This window comes from Musa acuminata, chromosome BXJ3-10 (assembly GCF_036884655.1).
Source record: "Musa acuminata AAA Group cultivar baxijiao chromosome BXJ3-10, Cavendish_Baxijiao_AAA, whole genome shotgun sequence".
Classification (NCBI taxonomy): domain Eukaryota; kingdom Viridiplantae; phylum Streptophyta; class Magnoliopsida; order Zingiberales; family Musaceae; genus Musa; species Musa acuminata.
The window spans coordinates 30,726,734-30,741,724 of NC_088358.1; the positions used below are offsets into that span (position 1 = coordinate 30,726,734).

General features: G+C 43.7%; 2 protein-coding genes across 2 annotated transcripts; both read left to right on the top strand.

The window, feature by feature from the left end:
* The first annotated feature begins 414 nt into the window (after positions 1–414).
* On the top strand, positions 415–1,557 carry LOC135650462 (mitochondrial import inner membrane translocase subunit TIM17-2-like). The gene has a single exon (XM_065169817.1). It carries the CDS (start codon positions 637–639, stop codon positions 1,351–1,353), a length of 717 nt encoding a protein of 238 aa, XP_065025889.1. The 5' UTR covers positions 415–636; the 3' UTR covers positions 1,354–1,557.
* Positions 1,558–9,694: 8,137 nt separating this feature from the next.
* Positions 9,695–12,250, top strand: LOC135650744 (indole-3-pyruvate monooxygenase YUCCA2-like). Its single transcript, XM_065170308.1, has 4 exons — positions 9,695–10,977; positions 11,379–11,627; positions 11,716–11,838; positions 11,923–12,250. Exons 1-4 carry the CDS (start codon positions 10,237–10,239, stop codon positions 12,106–12,108), a joined length of 1,299 nt encoding a protein of 432 aa, XP_065026380.1. The 5' UTR covers positions 9,695–10,236; the 3' UTR covers positions 12,109–12,250.
* Positions 12,251–14,991: the final 2,741 nt, after the last annotated feature.

Sequence of the window (14,991 nt, forward strand, 5' to 3'; positions counted from 1 at the left end):
TCTGCTATACTGCTGCTAATTGGTTATTTATTTTACATTTACCCCCCCCTCTCTCTCTCTCTCTCTCTCTCTCTCTCTCTCTCTCTCTCTCTATATATATATATATATATATATATATATATATATATATTCAGTATATACATTTAAATGGTGGTAAAGGAAATTTAAGATGTTCATAATTTTAATTTCAATGTATAAATTAGCTACTGGTGATCATGGATAATAAAGATTAAACTAAGTTTTGTATGGATATTAACAGGAGAAGTTGATGTATGTATCTGTTTACTAAGATTTTGAGGACAAATGTGAGGTTTTCAAGTTCCGTAAGGGTAAATATGTAAAATAATATTAGTTCAATTTCTTCCCATTTGGAGAGCTTGAAATGGGCTTATAATACATCCGAACCACTAATGCATCACGCACCGTTGGATCCGTTGTCGAACCGCGATCGCGACCAGCAAAACTTGGATTCTTCGACTCGCCAACACCGCCGCCCCCCAACTCCGTTGTCTCGCTTCGTCTTGTATTAGGGTTAGGGCTTCCTTCTCTCTCTCGGTCGGTCGCTCGCTCGCTCGCTCGCGTTCGCATTCGTCTTCTTGGCGATCGATCGGAGAGGAATAGCAGCGGCGAGCAGCGATGGGGACGCCGGAGACCTCGCGGGAGCCGTGCCCGGATCGCATCCTGGACGACGTTGGCGGGGCCTTCGGCATGGGCGCCGTGGGTGGATCCGCCTTCCACTTCATCAAGGGCCTCTACAACTCTCCCAACGGGGAGCGTCTGGCGGGCGGAGTGCAGGCCGTCCGCATGAACGCTCCCCGTGTCGGCGGCAGCTTCGCCGTCTGGGGCGGTCTCTTCTCTGCCTTCGATTGCTCCATGGTCTACCTCCGCCAGAAGGAGGACCCCTGGAACTCCATCGTCGCCGGCGCCGCCACTGGCGGCTTCCTCCAGATGCGCCAGGGCGCTGGCCCCGCCGCCCGTTCCGCTCTCTTTGGCGGCATCCTTCTCGCTCTTATAGAGGGTGCCGGCATCATGCTTAACCGCGTCCTCAGTGCCCCCCAGAACCTCCCACCGATGGAAGATCCCATCCCGGCCGGGCTGCCGCCCAACATTGCAGCGATGACTGCGGCGGCCGGAACCTCGTCAGCCACGACTGGGGGGTTTTCACAGGTGGGGTATCAACCAAATGAGTCTGTCGGTGCCACCTCCTCGTCATCTTCTTCCTCCTGGTTTGGAGGTTTCTTTGGAGGTGGGAAGAAGCAAGGTGATGATTTGCAGGGTGGTGGCAGCAAGACTGAGGCGTTGGAGAGTTTCGATACGCCCAGTACACCAATTCCAAGCTTTGAGTACAAGTAACCAATGATAAGGAATTTTCTTTAGGTACGAGGTATGTTTGGAAGCTTTGTGCAAATAATTTTGTCACTGTGCTTTTGGTTGCAGTTGGACTCATTGCCTTTGACAATTGATACAAGATAATGTAATCATTTTGGAGCTTTCCATCAATGGTTTGCTATGTCTCTACTTACCATTGTTTATCCAGTTGATTTATTTTCTGCTTCATTTGCCCTCTGGAAGAAGTTTTTTTTAATTTTTAAAGATGGTTTATACCTGTAATTGATAATTGCCTTAGATTTTTTTGGTTTTCTAGATTCGTCAGATCATTGATTGTTGGTAAAATCTCAATATGGTTCTTGCATTCCTGTGTACGAGTCCCTGTGTGTCCTAAATATCCATCAAACAAGGGAAACATTTAGATTTTCATATAGCTAGTTGAAGAGAATAGAATATTTAATATTCAAGTTAGTTCACAACTTCCCTATTGCATTGATATTAGCTGTTTTATGCTAGTTTGTCATTGTGCTGTGTAGGTTCGCCCAGAGTATAAGTTAGTAGTTTGTCACTGTGTAGGTTCCCTATTAGTGATTGAATGTTTATGAAATTATGCACTAGCACATGTGTCAGTTACTGTTATCCTTCACATTGGCGCTAAACTGGGGCTAAAATTGTGTTTCTTGTTCGTTGCTTTCTCAGTTTTTAGGCTTTTATATTGGAAAACAGACAAAAATGGTGCCAAAAGAATGAAGGACAACAATCCTGTCCTTTGTGTGAATCTTGGCTATTCTGGCCGCACCAAGGGGGAATGATCTGTTTATGCTATATAATTCGACATGCTTATGGATTTTATAGCCTAGGAAGCAAGCTTCTGTTATTTAATAAAATTTCAGCTTATGCGATTATGAAACCAAGGATTTGAGCATTCATGGTGTAATCCGTGGATCAATATTGATGTACAAAATTCTAACCCAGTGAGTGTAGTGAATACGCAAGGAATTGATAAACTTAAAAGATCAAGTAATGAAACAAAAAGAAAAACAAACTCTTCCACTTTGATAAACTTTCTATATCAGTTAGTGTTGAAGGACAGTCTCCTTATTCAAGTGAAGATCAGTGAAGTACAGAACAAGAAAAATATGGAGTAGAAAAGGAATTTTGTTTTAGAGATTGTCACGTGCATGATAAAGCATATTTCTCAAAATGCATAGAACAAGGCTACATGAAAAAATGGTGTTTTATGTAGATGGTCACAAAGATAAATATGATTTTATAACTTAATGAGAAGTTCTATAGACTTGCATATCTCAATGATTATGAGAAGGCTATCTGATTTTCCTGATCAATTTATTATTTATTCGTAGCTATTAGGATTCACTTTTAGAGTTTTATGTCGTGAATGACAACATTAGTTTTAAAATGACCATGAGTGTGTTATAGAAAAGAGGAACATGATGGTTTGAACTTTGAACAACAATTACTCTTCATCAACTTGATGAGATGGAGATTAATCTATGACCTTTGGATCTGTTTATATTCTAGTTCCAAAAAAAATCCAGTAATTTGCATGATATAGTAGTTGAGTTAAGCAGAGTTCATAAAGGCCCAGTTAGTTTTACTTAACATGAGTCTAAAATCTAATTCCAAGGCAAGTCCTAGTTGGGTTCCTCTTGTTTTACTTTTGTGTCGGCTTTGAGTCTTTGGCTAATTTCTTTGTCCCCTTTTGTAGTTCAGATTTCAGTATACTAACAAGTTAATCATGCTAGAGTAAAACTAGGGCTTTTGCAATGTTAGCTTGTGTAATCATCTTCTATTTTACATCTTGATCGTCACTTTCTTTAACCAATTTAGGCTTTTTTAATCAAGTTATGCTTTTGTAATGATAATATATAGGAGAATAGGATGTTTATATATAGTTGCAGATGATTGGATTGAAGATAAACCATATGTTTGTTATGAAGAAGTTGTATTAAGGTTCGTGTAGGTCCTTGAATATTGACTGATAAGAAAATGGTGCAGCAGGATTTTAAATTTGTGGTATCAATTTTTTTTTGTATACTTTATCAGTTTGGTAGTCTCTTATTTTCACTATTCTTTTGTCTTTCTCCTCTTTTTTCTCCAGGCCTCTGTTTCTTGCTTCTACCTTATCTTTATCCTCTTCTCTATTCTGTCTACTTCCTCTATAGTTTGCGTATAACCAATTTTTTTGCTAGTTGCTATTTCCTCTGCAAGAAGCCACTTTTTAGTTACTATAATGTTCTGTTTCTTGTTATTCTTTTACTTGAACTCTGCACCAGAGTGTTCAAAATCAGTACCATTCTTGTTATTGGTAGATCTGAGTACCATTCTTAAAAGATCAATCTCAATGGTTCCAGAGTGTTCAAAATCAGTCTACTTGCTCTGTTTGACTTGAAATGATTCAAAGTTTGAATACTTGTGGCACCATGCTCAAAATATTGTGCTAGGTAAATCTCTTAGTTGGGGATCACCTAGTCCTCTCCCCTTCCCCCTTTTCTTACTTAAACTGAATTGGATCAAGCTGGTATGACCATGACCAATCTCAGTGGAATACGCCATCAGTATCAGGTCAGGGAGATGCGATCAATTAGCTTGCTGGAGAGGCCAAATTCAAGCCAAACCAAGTTAAACTGAGATGTGAAGAATTGTGCAGCTAGCAGGGTGTTCTAGTATCATGGCTAATAGTAAAGTATAAAAGTGGTGTCATCTTATCCAGTCTGATGCTACATAATTAACATTCTATATCAATTTTAAGTTTCAGCAATAACATGTTGATAGGGACTTGAGGATACCGTTCAAACTTGTTATAATGTATTTTAGCTGCTATCCTCAGTTAATGTTTGACTGAATTACAATATACACCACTTAATTGTTTGCTATAACTGATTGTAATAATGAATTATGGCTGTTATTGACCAAGTGATCTTTGCAACTAACAAAAGAATTAATTTCAGATCTGTCTAAATCTTGTTCATAAACTTGCATTTTGTTTGACGCTGATACTTGTAGTGATCATTGTCATTATGTAATGTCCACTGTCTAGTAATAATAGGTCACTGTAGTATACTAGTTATCATTTTCAAATATAAAAATTTAAAAAGACTATCTGAAATGTTAGGTAGCCATTACAACAACTGTAATGCCTATTAATTATTCAAGGATTGGTGTACTTGATTTTCAGCAAAAAAATATCAAAACACAAAACTCAGTGTAGCTGGTTGATATAAGAAACCAAACTAATCCAGTTAAAATTAAAGAAATAAATTCAGGATCACCATTTTTTATTTTTATATTTTAGGTTCTTTGGTCTTCCCTTTCTTGTAACACTGCTAGCAGGCTTTTTTATGGTTGTTGTCTTGTTTTTCAAATGTTTTGTATTTGTAGCTGTTTCAGACCTCAAAATCACCTTAAACTAGTATTTCTTGTTTTGTCATTGATTGGGTAGGTGGTGCTATCCTTAATTCCTCGGTTGGTACTGTCCCTAATTTTTAACTATTGAAAACATTTATTAGTTGATTTCGTTTAACAACTTTTTATCCATCTAAGCAGTTTGATCTCTATAACACTAACTTCCACCGAAAGAGCACGGACTCACCTGAATGTGTTATAAATTTGTTCTCTTAATTTAAGGTGCACCTGAAACTTTTCACCATAAGCAACCTGCTTTTATTTACAAGCAAATATTGTTTTGAGATCTCTCTCTCTCTCTCTCTTCTCCTCTCTCTTAGTAAGAGATTTAAAATGTCTAAAGCTTTTGAGTCCTTTTCTATTTTTTTTTTTTTTGAATTATGCCTTAAACGCTCTTTTTTGTCTTACTAAAGATGCATCTTATAAAACTCATGGTTTTATTGTGTTGATAGCTCTAGTATACAGTGCAATTTATGCTCTACTCTAATCAATTAATACAATCAAATACATAAACAATATTTGTCATTGGTCCATCCTATACGAGCAGAACTAGTTATATACCATACTTCTTTAGAACTTTATCATATAACTTTCTTGGAGAAAGCAAATCAATCCTTCTTGTCTTCTTCTATTTGTGTGTGTGTGTATATATTATTTGGCTTAACAAGTGAACCACTTGTATATATGTCCATGTCCAGTTTGCTATTCATCGATTAGGATGTGGAAGTACTAATATTAGATTTGTATCCCTCGGTAGTTTTTGGTTTTTGACATGTTTAAGGTTCTTACAAGCTTCATCCAATATTATTTGGCTTAACAAGTGAACCACTTATATATATGTCTATGTTTAGTTTGCTATTCATGGATTAAGATATGGAAGTGCTAATATTAGATCTGTATCCGTTGGTAGTTATTGGTTTTTGACAAGTATGTTGCTTTTAAGGTTCCTGCAAGTTTTATCTACACTAGTATTATGTTATGTTGCTGCTAGGGAAACACTGATGGCACAACTGGAACATCAATTTCATCTTTGTATCTATAGGCTTAAATTTCCTACCTAAGAGTATCAAGTTGAAGGGCTGAGGTATGAATTAGGAAAATTAATCCTGTGATTGGTTGCTGGATGATCTGTCTTCACTTTTAAAAGTTTCCTGCACGAAGCAGGTGGATCAGGGCCTGTTTGGTACATGAAGACACCCAGGGATGGAGTGGTTGTTTTTGTCAGCAGGTTGTAAGGTCTAAAATTTGGGATGTACAGAGGTGGTGGGATCCCAGTAGAACCGATATGATAGCTTTCAGGGAGGACCGAAACCAGATCTTTGATGGTGACATATGACGAGGGGTATCTCACTGGATGTGGAATCTCAGATTATCCTCCCTAGTCTTTTCTTTTCATGATGCCTTTCTTATCAAGGTCATGGTGGTGATTGTTCACTGCTGTACTTGAGGAGCTCCTGGTGTGACGAGGGATCGACACATCACTCTGCAGTACCATGATGCTATCCAGCTGAGTTGATACTCTCTACCCTTGAGCCTTCCTATATGATATTTCTACTGCAAAGTTATTTGGTGTTCTGGCTGACAAAAGCAAATCATAGAATTGCTTTTGTAGTGTCAAATATTATGTCGACAGAATGGAGGGGATATGAAGAAATGGCTTTTGTGATTTCAAAGATCTTGAAACAGTAGTCCTCAACATACAAGTTGGTGTAAGGGTCCTTGTGGGCCTTTTCTTTCTTCCTTAACCCTGGTCACCATGGGGCAGGTAGGTAGGTAGGTAGGTAGGTAGGTACCCCACTTGCGACAACAATACTCCTAGAATATTAATCTTTCTGTTCATGAGAGACACTAGATCTTATAGTTATCAGGGTGTTTAAACTGATATGATAATAGATTTGAATCAACTTTTTTGATTGGAGATCTTGAAAGTACATATTGAAGGAAAACGAAGATTTGCTCCATGGTTGTTTGATATTATGGATAACTTGTTATGCATAACAATGAAATATGAGATATAGATGATATGGATATTCCATAACAAATGAGGCTTATCTTGTTATTGATATTAACACTCTGCTTAGGCTGACACTAGTGGTAATCATTCAGCCGTTCTCTCAAGTTAGAGAAGATTGGGTGGGTGGTAGGTAAATCATGACCTGCTTTCGTCCTGAATTTATTCTTCATTAATTTCGTCTGATATAATAGATAAAAATAAATTTTGGTTGTTCGTCAAAGTGAGGTAGAACACTCTTTGTATACGTCAGATTAAAAATGCATTTGAATGAAGAGGAGATGGATAGCATTAAGCATATATGTCTATGTCACCTCCATAATCACCCAGCATTCTCAAAATCTTCTGCCAAGTGACAGTGCATTTGGATTGGTAATGCTCACTAGTATCATATTTGGCATTAATCTACACTTGAAGCTAAAGGATATGCCGGAATCAATTCGTTGCTTTTGTGTCTCAGACATCTTGACTCTTGCAGCAGCAGCAGCAGGATAACTTTTAGTGCCTCTTTCTCTTCCTCATTAGGAGTTCTCTAATCGCCCACAAATGTTCACTGACTCATTCCCTTCACACCGAAGCTGTGCGTACCAATCCAAACCATCCCTTTTTGCAACATTATTCTTCGAGTGAAGCTGACTCCGATGCTAAAATCTCCCACCAACATCAACTTTGCTCTCCTCTTTGTCTCTAAAAGTCAGCAGACTCCCATCTACCTAACAACACCAGTCTTCATACTGGCCTGCCCAACTCTGATAGGTTCTCTCCTGTCATCCTATTACCAGTGGAATTGCTCTCTGTCTCTCTCTCTCTCTCTCTCTCTCTCTCTCTCATGGTGGAAGTACAAAATGTTTGTGATGCCACACCTTTCCAGGATCCTGCATCATGAAATGTGCTACTACCGCAAAGCGGACGCACTCGTGAGATGCAACCCCATTGTCTAATCACTACTCAAAGCGTATGGGGTATATTCCTCACCTCCCTCACTGTAAAAAGCTCACGGTGGAGTGGACGAATTGATGATCTATTGGGGGTTTTAATCTTCGAGTTCCTAAAACCAAAGCGTATTGGTTAGTGTTGGCTTTTTCAATATGGAATTGGGTTACGGACTCTTCATAAAACCTTATTCATCTCTTAACCTCTTCGGTTACAATGTTGAGCGGCGACTGATATCTTTGAGATGGTACTTTGATCTTGTGGGTGGTGTAATGATCCTCTCGGTATAGCGGAAGTTCTTCGATCCGACAAAGGCAGCGGATTGCTATCTTATTGGAATGGTGGGAATCGGGGAGTCTTTCTTTAGTATCATCATTATCAAACCTGGGATCTCTTCCGGTTCCACATCTTGGTGGATTGAGCCACTCATTTTTTCCTCTACTGCCAAGCTTTCGATGAATCGTTGGATTTTCCAACACGATGATTCCGAAGCTGATCTTGTCGGTCTAGAGGGTTTCCCAGAGACCCAGACGACATCGAGCATATAGCAGTCGCAATCATTGAAATGATGAGCGAGCTTATTTTACTTTTAAGGTTGGACGAGGAGGAGACTAGCGGATTAGTTCCGCAAGGAGTGCCACACAGAGAGAGAGAGAGAGAGAGAGAGAGAGAGAGAGAGTCCTTGGCCAACCAGACGATAGAACACAAAACTGCAGCACAGTGAGCTTTTGTGAGGTGGTGGGGCCACAGTTTGATCCAGCAAGACTACTTAAATCAGTACTGGACCTCAGCATTTGAGAGCCATTCCATGGTATAAGAAATGGCGGCGCAAGCCTATTTCTGTATCTGTGAGCGTTCTACATTTGGTAAAGACTATGGACCTCTAGGGATTTTGCTAATCTGACAGTGTGGGAGATGGAGAATTTAATGGTGAAGTATGGAATTTAATAGTTGGGTAGAATGATGTCTTTGTTGCATTATGCCAATTTTACTTTGATTCTGCAAAGATGAAGTGGGTTACAGGAACAGTATGTTGCCTTTGCCTTACTGTTTGCTTGATCTAGACACCTATCATGTAGAATGACATGCTGTCCCTCTTATCTTCGTCTTCCTCCGGTCACCATTCACCAGTGGTCCACCTGCAAGTCTCTTTTGAGCCTTGGAAGAATGCACCTCGTAGGAATTCCTCCTTCACAGTATCTGCTGGTATAACTCAGAATAGAGCTTCAGAAACCTGAATCAGTCCGCAAAGAGAGAGAGATCCATCTCTTTGATTCCTCATCAGCTGAGGACAGATCTCAACTGTCATGCTGTGACAGCGGGAGAGAAAAGGGATGCCTCGAGTGGATTGTAATGCTTGGTCTTCAGCACCGCATGCAAGCCACTCCTCCGCACGGCAACGTAGGGTGGGGGAGCCTCACAGGGCCTTAGCTAGGTCTGAGCCTTATTCCTTTGGACTCGTGCTTGTCTTGCGTTGGGTGACGAAGGTAACAAGGATGGAGAAGACGATCGTTGGGAAGAAGACACATGCATCCGGTTAGTTCATTCATCATGGCGAGTACTTGAATTGAATCTGCTCGTGCTTGGGGTGACAGCTTTTTTTTGTGATGGGTCGCTCATCCTAGATTTCAGTCTCTCAGCTTTGGAACTTTGTGGTTTCCCTGGCCACGTCTCTCTCTCTCTCTCTCAAAGCAGTCTCGTACGCTTCTTAACTGGGACTGCACTGCACACTGTTGGTTGATGCAGATATTATGTCATATCACACTGATAATAAGTCTTCTAATTTTTCTTTCATGGATCAGATAAATAGTGGGGATGTGACTGCATAACCATACTAATTTCCAAAGATGAGGGGAGCAGCATAAATTTGTCGTAGCCTCAGGGCGCACAAGCCTTGCTGCATGTGCTCTTCTAACCTGAGGACACCATTTCCTCACAGATCATATAAAGATATTAAGTCACTGAGGGCCAGAAGGAGATCTTAGCCCTCGCGCTTCCACTGCATCCCCCCAAAAGCAATAGTTCGCTCATATGCACTGCATCTATTATTATGCCCCAGTAATAATGGTTATGCCATGTTACCGATGTGTCACGTCTACATGTCCAAGTTTCCCCCATGGCAAGCATAAATAGCCCGACTGCAACACTTACCGCACCACTACTCTCTCTCTCTCTCCTCCCCCTCCTCCCTTTTGCTTCGCTTGGGCTCGGCTCGCACCCTTCCGCTTCCTCCGCCGGAGCTCCACGAACGGATAAGGCTGGATACGAAGTCCCCCATTTTTCTCTCACTCTAATCTGTGTTTGGATAAGAGCGATAGAATCCCTCTGATCCATTAACTACCAACAGCTCAGGAAGAATATCCCATGCTCGCCAAATCTCGTCTCTCTCCTCCTTCTTCATTTACCTTCCCTTGCCTTCCCTTCTCCTCCTGGAGTCCGAAGCCAAGGTGCTCGCGGTAACCTCCAGGACTGCTAGAGACTGGTTAGTCCTCGTGCCGAAAGCTGATCGGGAGTGGGCCTCTGTGGATGACTGTCGGATGGAGGCTGAATGCAAGAGTGTCCACGATCCGTTCTACTGTCATCACCAACGAGGCAACTTCAGCCGCCATTTCATGTCGATGAAGCCTGCGATGATCGGCGCCAAGGCGGAGCGGCGCGTGCTTTTCCCGGGGCCTATCGTCGTCGGGGCTGGGCCGTCGGGGTTGGCTGTCGCCGCCTGCCTGAAGGACAAAGGCATTCCCAGCTTGATCTTCGAACGATCCAACTGCATCGCATCGCTGTGGCAACTCCGGACGTACGACCGCCTCCGCCTCCACCTCCCGAAGCGGTTCTGCGAGCTCCCCCTGTTGCCGTTCCCCTCGTGGTTCCCGACGTACCCCACCAAGCAGCAGTTCGTCGCCTACCTCGAGGCCTACGTCCGGCAATTCGACATCCAGCCCGTGTTCAACGCCTCGGTGGTGGCCGCCGAGTACGACGCCGCCGCCGGCTTCTGGAGGGTGAGGACGGTGTCGTCGGGAGGAGGAAGCGAGAAGGAGAGGACCGAGTACGTGTGCCGGTGGGTGGTGGTGGCTACTGGCGAGAACGCCGAGGCCGTCGTGCCGGAGATCGCCGGGTTGGAAGAATTCAAGGGGCCCGTCGTGCACACAAGCTTGTACAGGAGGGGCGACGTGTACCGCAACAAGAGAGTGCTCGTCGTCGGCTGCGGCAACTCGGGGATGGAGGTCTCCTTGGATCTCTGCAACCACAATGCGCACCCTTCCATGGTCGTAAGAGACTCGGTGAGTCATCCATGGCTTTGCTCCTTATCATCGTTGTGTCATCAAAATCCAATTCACGTGCGTTTTCCACTTTCGAGGAATCATATCACTACAGAATCGAGTTCTTGGCATGCCAAGACAGATGGATTCTCCATCCGTTCATCTCCTTTTTGAGCTTTTCTTTCATTCTGGCTGCTACCATAACCAAAGTATCATCATCAACAAATGCATGAATCCCAATCGCCGCGACCAAACCAACCTCCTCGATCTTTCAATTCCAACGCTAAACATCAGGCGATCATCATATGCATATCTGTTCCTATTTCGGCCACGATAAACCATATGATGGCCAAAGATTATAGGAAACAGCTCATCTACGCTCGCCTTCTGATCGCTTTGTGGCGTTACTTTACGTCGTACAGGTGCACATCCTGCCCCGGGAGATGCTCGGCCGCTCCACGTTCGGGCTGTCCATGTGGCTCCTCAAGTGGCTCTCCGTGAAGACGGTGGATCGATTCCTGCTGCTCGTCGCACGCCTCGTGCTCGGTGACACATCAAAATTTGGCCTCCGCCGGCCCCAGCTAGGCCCCCTCGAGTTGAAATCCCACTCCGGCAAGACCCCGGTCCTCGACGTCGGCACCCTAGCAAAGATCAAGTCTGGGGACATTAAGGTTCGTCGAGTAGGACATACTCCACCTCGCTCGATCGACAAAGTGCTTCCATGCCTCTTATCATTGCATCTTATTCCATGGAATTCAGGTGCGCCCTGCCGTAAGGCGGATCATGGAACATGGAGCAGAATTCGCCGATGGCACGGTGGAAGAATTCGACGTGGTAATCTTGGCAACCGGCTACCAGAGCAACGTACCTCGTTGGCTACAAGTACTCATCGTCTTGTTCCATCTACTCCGTACCCATGATGCATTATATATCTCTGACACGGAGGGTTTCCTGCCATTGTTTTAGGAGAGGGAGTTCTTCTCGGAGAAGGATGGGTTGCCGAGGAGGCCATTCCCAAACGGATGGAAAGGGCGGAACGGACTCTACGCGGTCGGCTTCACCAAACGAGGCTTGCTTGGAGCATCACTGGATGCATTGAGGATTGCTCAAGATATCGAGCTATGCTGCAAGACCGACGAGAACTGTCGCTAATGGCCTCCTCTCGCCTACCAACATGATACAGTGGTGTTTGGATCGGTGAACAAGAAGGTAAGAGATCGAAAAGGAAGGGGTTTTCATGGTTTCACCGGCAATATGTTTATATGTATATGCTTTTCTTTTTCTTTTCCTTGCTGACTGACTCATATTTCTTTAGAGAGAGAGAGAGAGAGAGAGATGCCTACCATCTTTTCTTTTCCTAGTTTCCATGTATTAACTTGGTTTGGATAGGCATACACTAGTTTGATTTCTGTGTTAAATGACAAGGATTATTACAGTTTTAAGTGAAATCAATATTCATGCATTTGCTTGTTGATAGCTAAACCAATGAGCAGTGGTACATGAGAGATGTTGCACCACAAGGACAGGTAGCAGATCAAACATGATGTTATTCTTAGATCCTAGACAAGTAGTAAGTAGGGCCACAAATACTACTTGATGATGATTCAAGGATCTGTTGCCCACAATTCAGGGAAGCGTTTTCTTTTTACAGGGTGTAGTAATTAATGGTCTACAAGCGTTTTCTCCTTCCCACCTCACCATACTTCATTGACGGAGAAGGCCAAGATAAACAGATCCTATGACCTACTGAAAGACCAAAAGATAGCTTCAGATCGCTCACTATTCCTGGGTCATATTTTGGCTGACCACCAAACACACTCAAAATTCAAGAAAACAGCAGTTGTAGCATGGGAGCAAGCTAGGTAAGGATGTGATGGAAAGAGACAGTGAGAAGCCTCCTAAACAACTTTCAACTATTCTCATCATCTCATCAGGCAAGTTTGCACTGAGAGTGAGTGAGCGAGCGAGAGAGAGAGAAGAGAACAGGATCTTGACCTGCTGCATCCACTGTGGAATCTCGGTACCATGTGGGAATCAGAGGCTGAATGATTGAGCAAACAAGGCATGCATGGGCAAGTTGTCAGTGGCGGTCCCAAGTACACTACACAACCCGACGCACACCACAAGTAAATTCTCCGCAGGATGGGGTGCCTGATGGAGCTCCGACGAAGCACCCCATTAGAATGGGTGGGTGGCGGGATGGATGATGGCGCATGTGACCAAAGGAGTGATGGTCTATATATACATAAACAACCAGGGAAGGCAGTGCCTTGTGATGGTCTCCATCACTGTTGTGTGTGTGTTCCTCTGCAAGCTGGAAGTCAACACATGCTTGCATGCATATTTATGATCACACGAGATTAATACTCGCCAAGGATTCATGTTGCTACGTGGTATCAAAGAATTTGTCTCAGAAGTAATAGCTCGCCAATGATTGTGGGCTTCCACAGTAATACAAGTACACAGAGAGAGAGAGAAAGAGAGAGAGAGAGAGGACATACTTAGACGGCTATGTGGCAAGAGCAAGGGAGGGCATGCATTAAGCAACTTCTGCCGTTGACCGTTTCACTGGATCTGTCGCCACCCTCAGGAACTGGAGATAGATTCTCTCAGGAATCAGGGATCTGTTTCCGACGGTGAATCAACTTCCTCCTCTCCTTTAGCTCGATCAATCACTGTCTAATGTCAGAACACGAACCCATTCCATTCCAATGCCTACTCGATTCGCAGATCTGTGTTGTCACGACTTCATAGTGGTCGAGGATTCTGAAACTTCCTTTCAGGCAACTGAGAACTCGTTGCAGCGTGCATTTCGATGCATCTGCGTGCGGTACTGTCAAGCGTCAACCAAGTTTAGTGCGACATGATCGGCAGCAGGTCAAGAAGTCTCATGTGCATGCGTGTTTGAACATTGGAGGATCGGAAATATCTTGCACCACTCTTTCATTTCTTCGCACATCAACTCCGAATCAAGCAGTTCATAGTTGCTGGAACGTGTGAGAGATCAAGATTTGCTCGTTCCAATTCGAGGCTTGATTAGTTCCAAGTTGCTGGCATTCTCTTGGATCAACACGAAGAAAAATCGCTGTGTTCTGTGGGAACATGCATCGAAGGATTTCCTGTATGGCAATCGAACAAGCCTGATCTTTACACAGCTGGTTTGATCCTTTGGGTAGTACTGCAAACCCTAGGTAAACATCTGTCCTTGAGTTACATGAGTATTGCCAAGTCCACTGGAGTTCATCATTGTTGGAGAAGGTGGGAGCACATCCGTTCCGAGTTGCCATGGACTGTAGCCTTGTCTCTGCCCACATGTGCAGTGCAGCCCAGCGGAGACAGAGCCTCCCCCAGCTTCACTGCGCTTCCATCTCCTGCAGCCACCCCCAGCATGGAGTCCTACCACATCTGCTAGTGCTAGTGGCGACGGAATCTTCGCTGCCCTCGGGAGCTCCACTGGCCATGTCTGGGGATCCCCGAGATATACCACGAGAAATAGTCTAATTCCTTCCCATGTGGGTAGGGCGTTGAGATTGTCCTCTGTGAATGACCCCATGGGCGATGATTGACGACGGTTCTTGGTGCTCGGAGATGCCGATCCTCTTCCTGTGAGCTTTTAGGAGGTGGAAGGGAGCTTTTCATAGCTGAGGATGTCGCCATTCCCAACTCTCTCTCTCTCTCTCTCTCTCTCCCCCCCCCAAAGGATTCAATCTCATCATGGTGAATCACCTAATCACTGCAGTGACAGAAAGAAACACAGTTAGATCGTGACGCCCCACGGATCAACTGAAGTAAACGATGCGCTCCGTCAGCTAACTGCTGGAATCACTGCCCTCGCTCCTCCTCTGCACCTTGTCGACTGTGTTTCCTTGACAGGAGAGTTCTCGACATTGGGTCCAATTAAAGCCCAATTTGAGCTGCTCAACACAGGCGCTCAAGTCCAATACGTAGAATGTTGGGCTTTCCGATCCATAACTGGCTGAGGCAAAAGACCCATAAGAGACTTACCTGCCATAATTACACGTACATATTATCCCT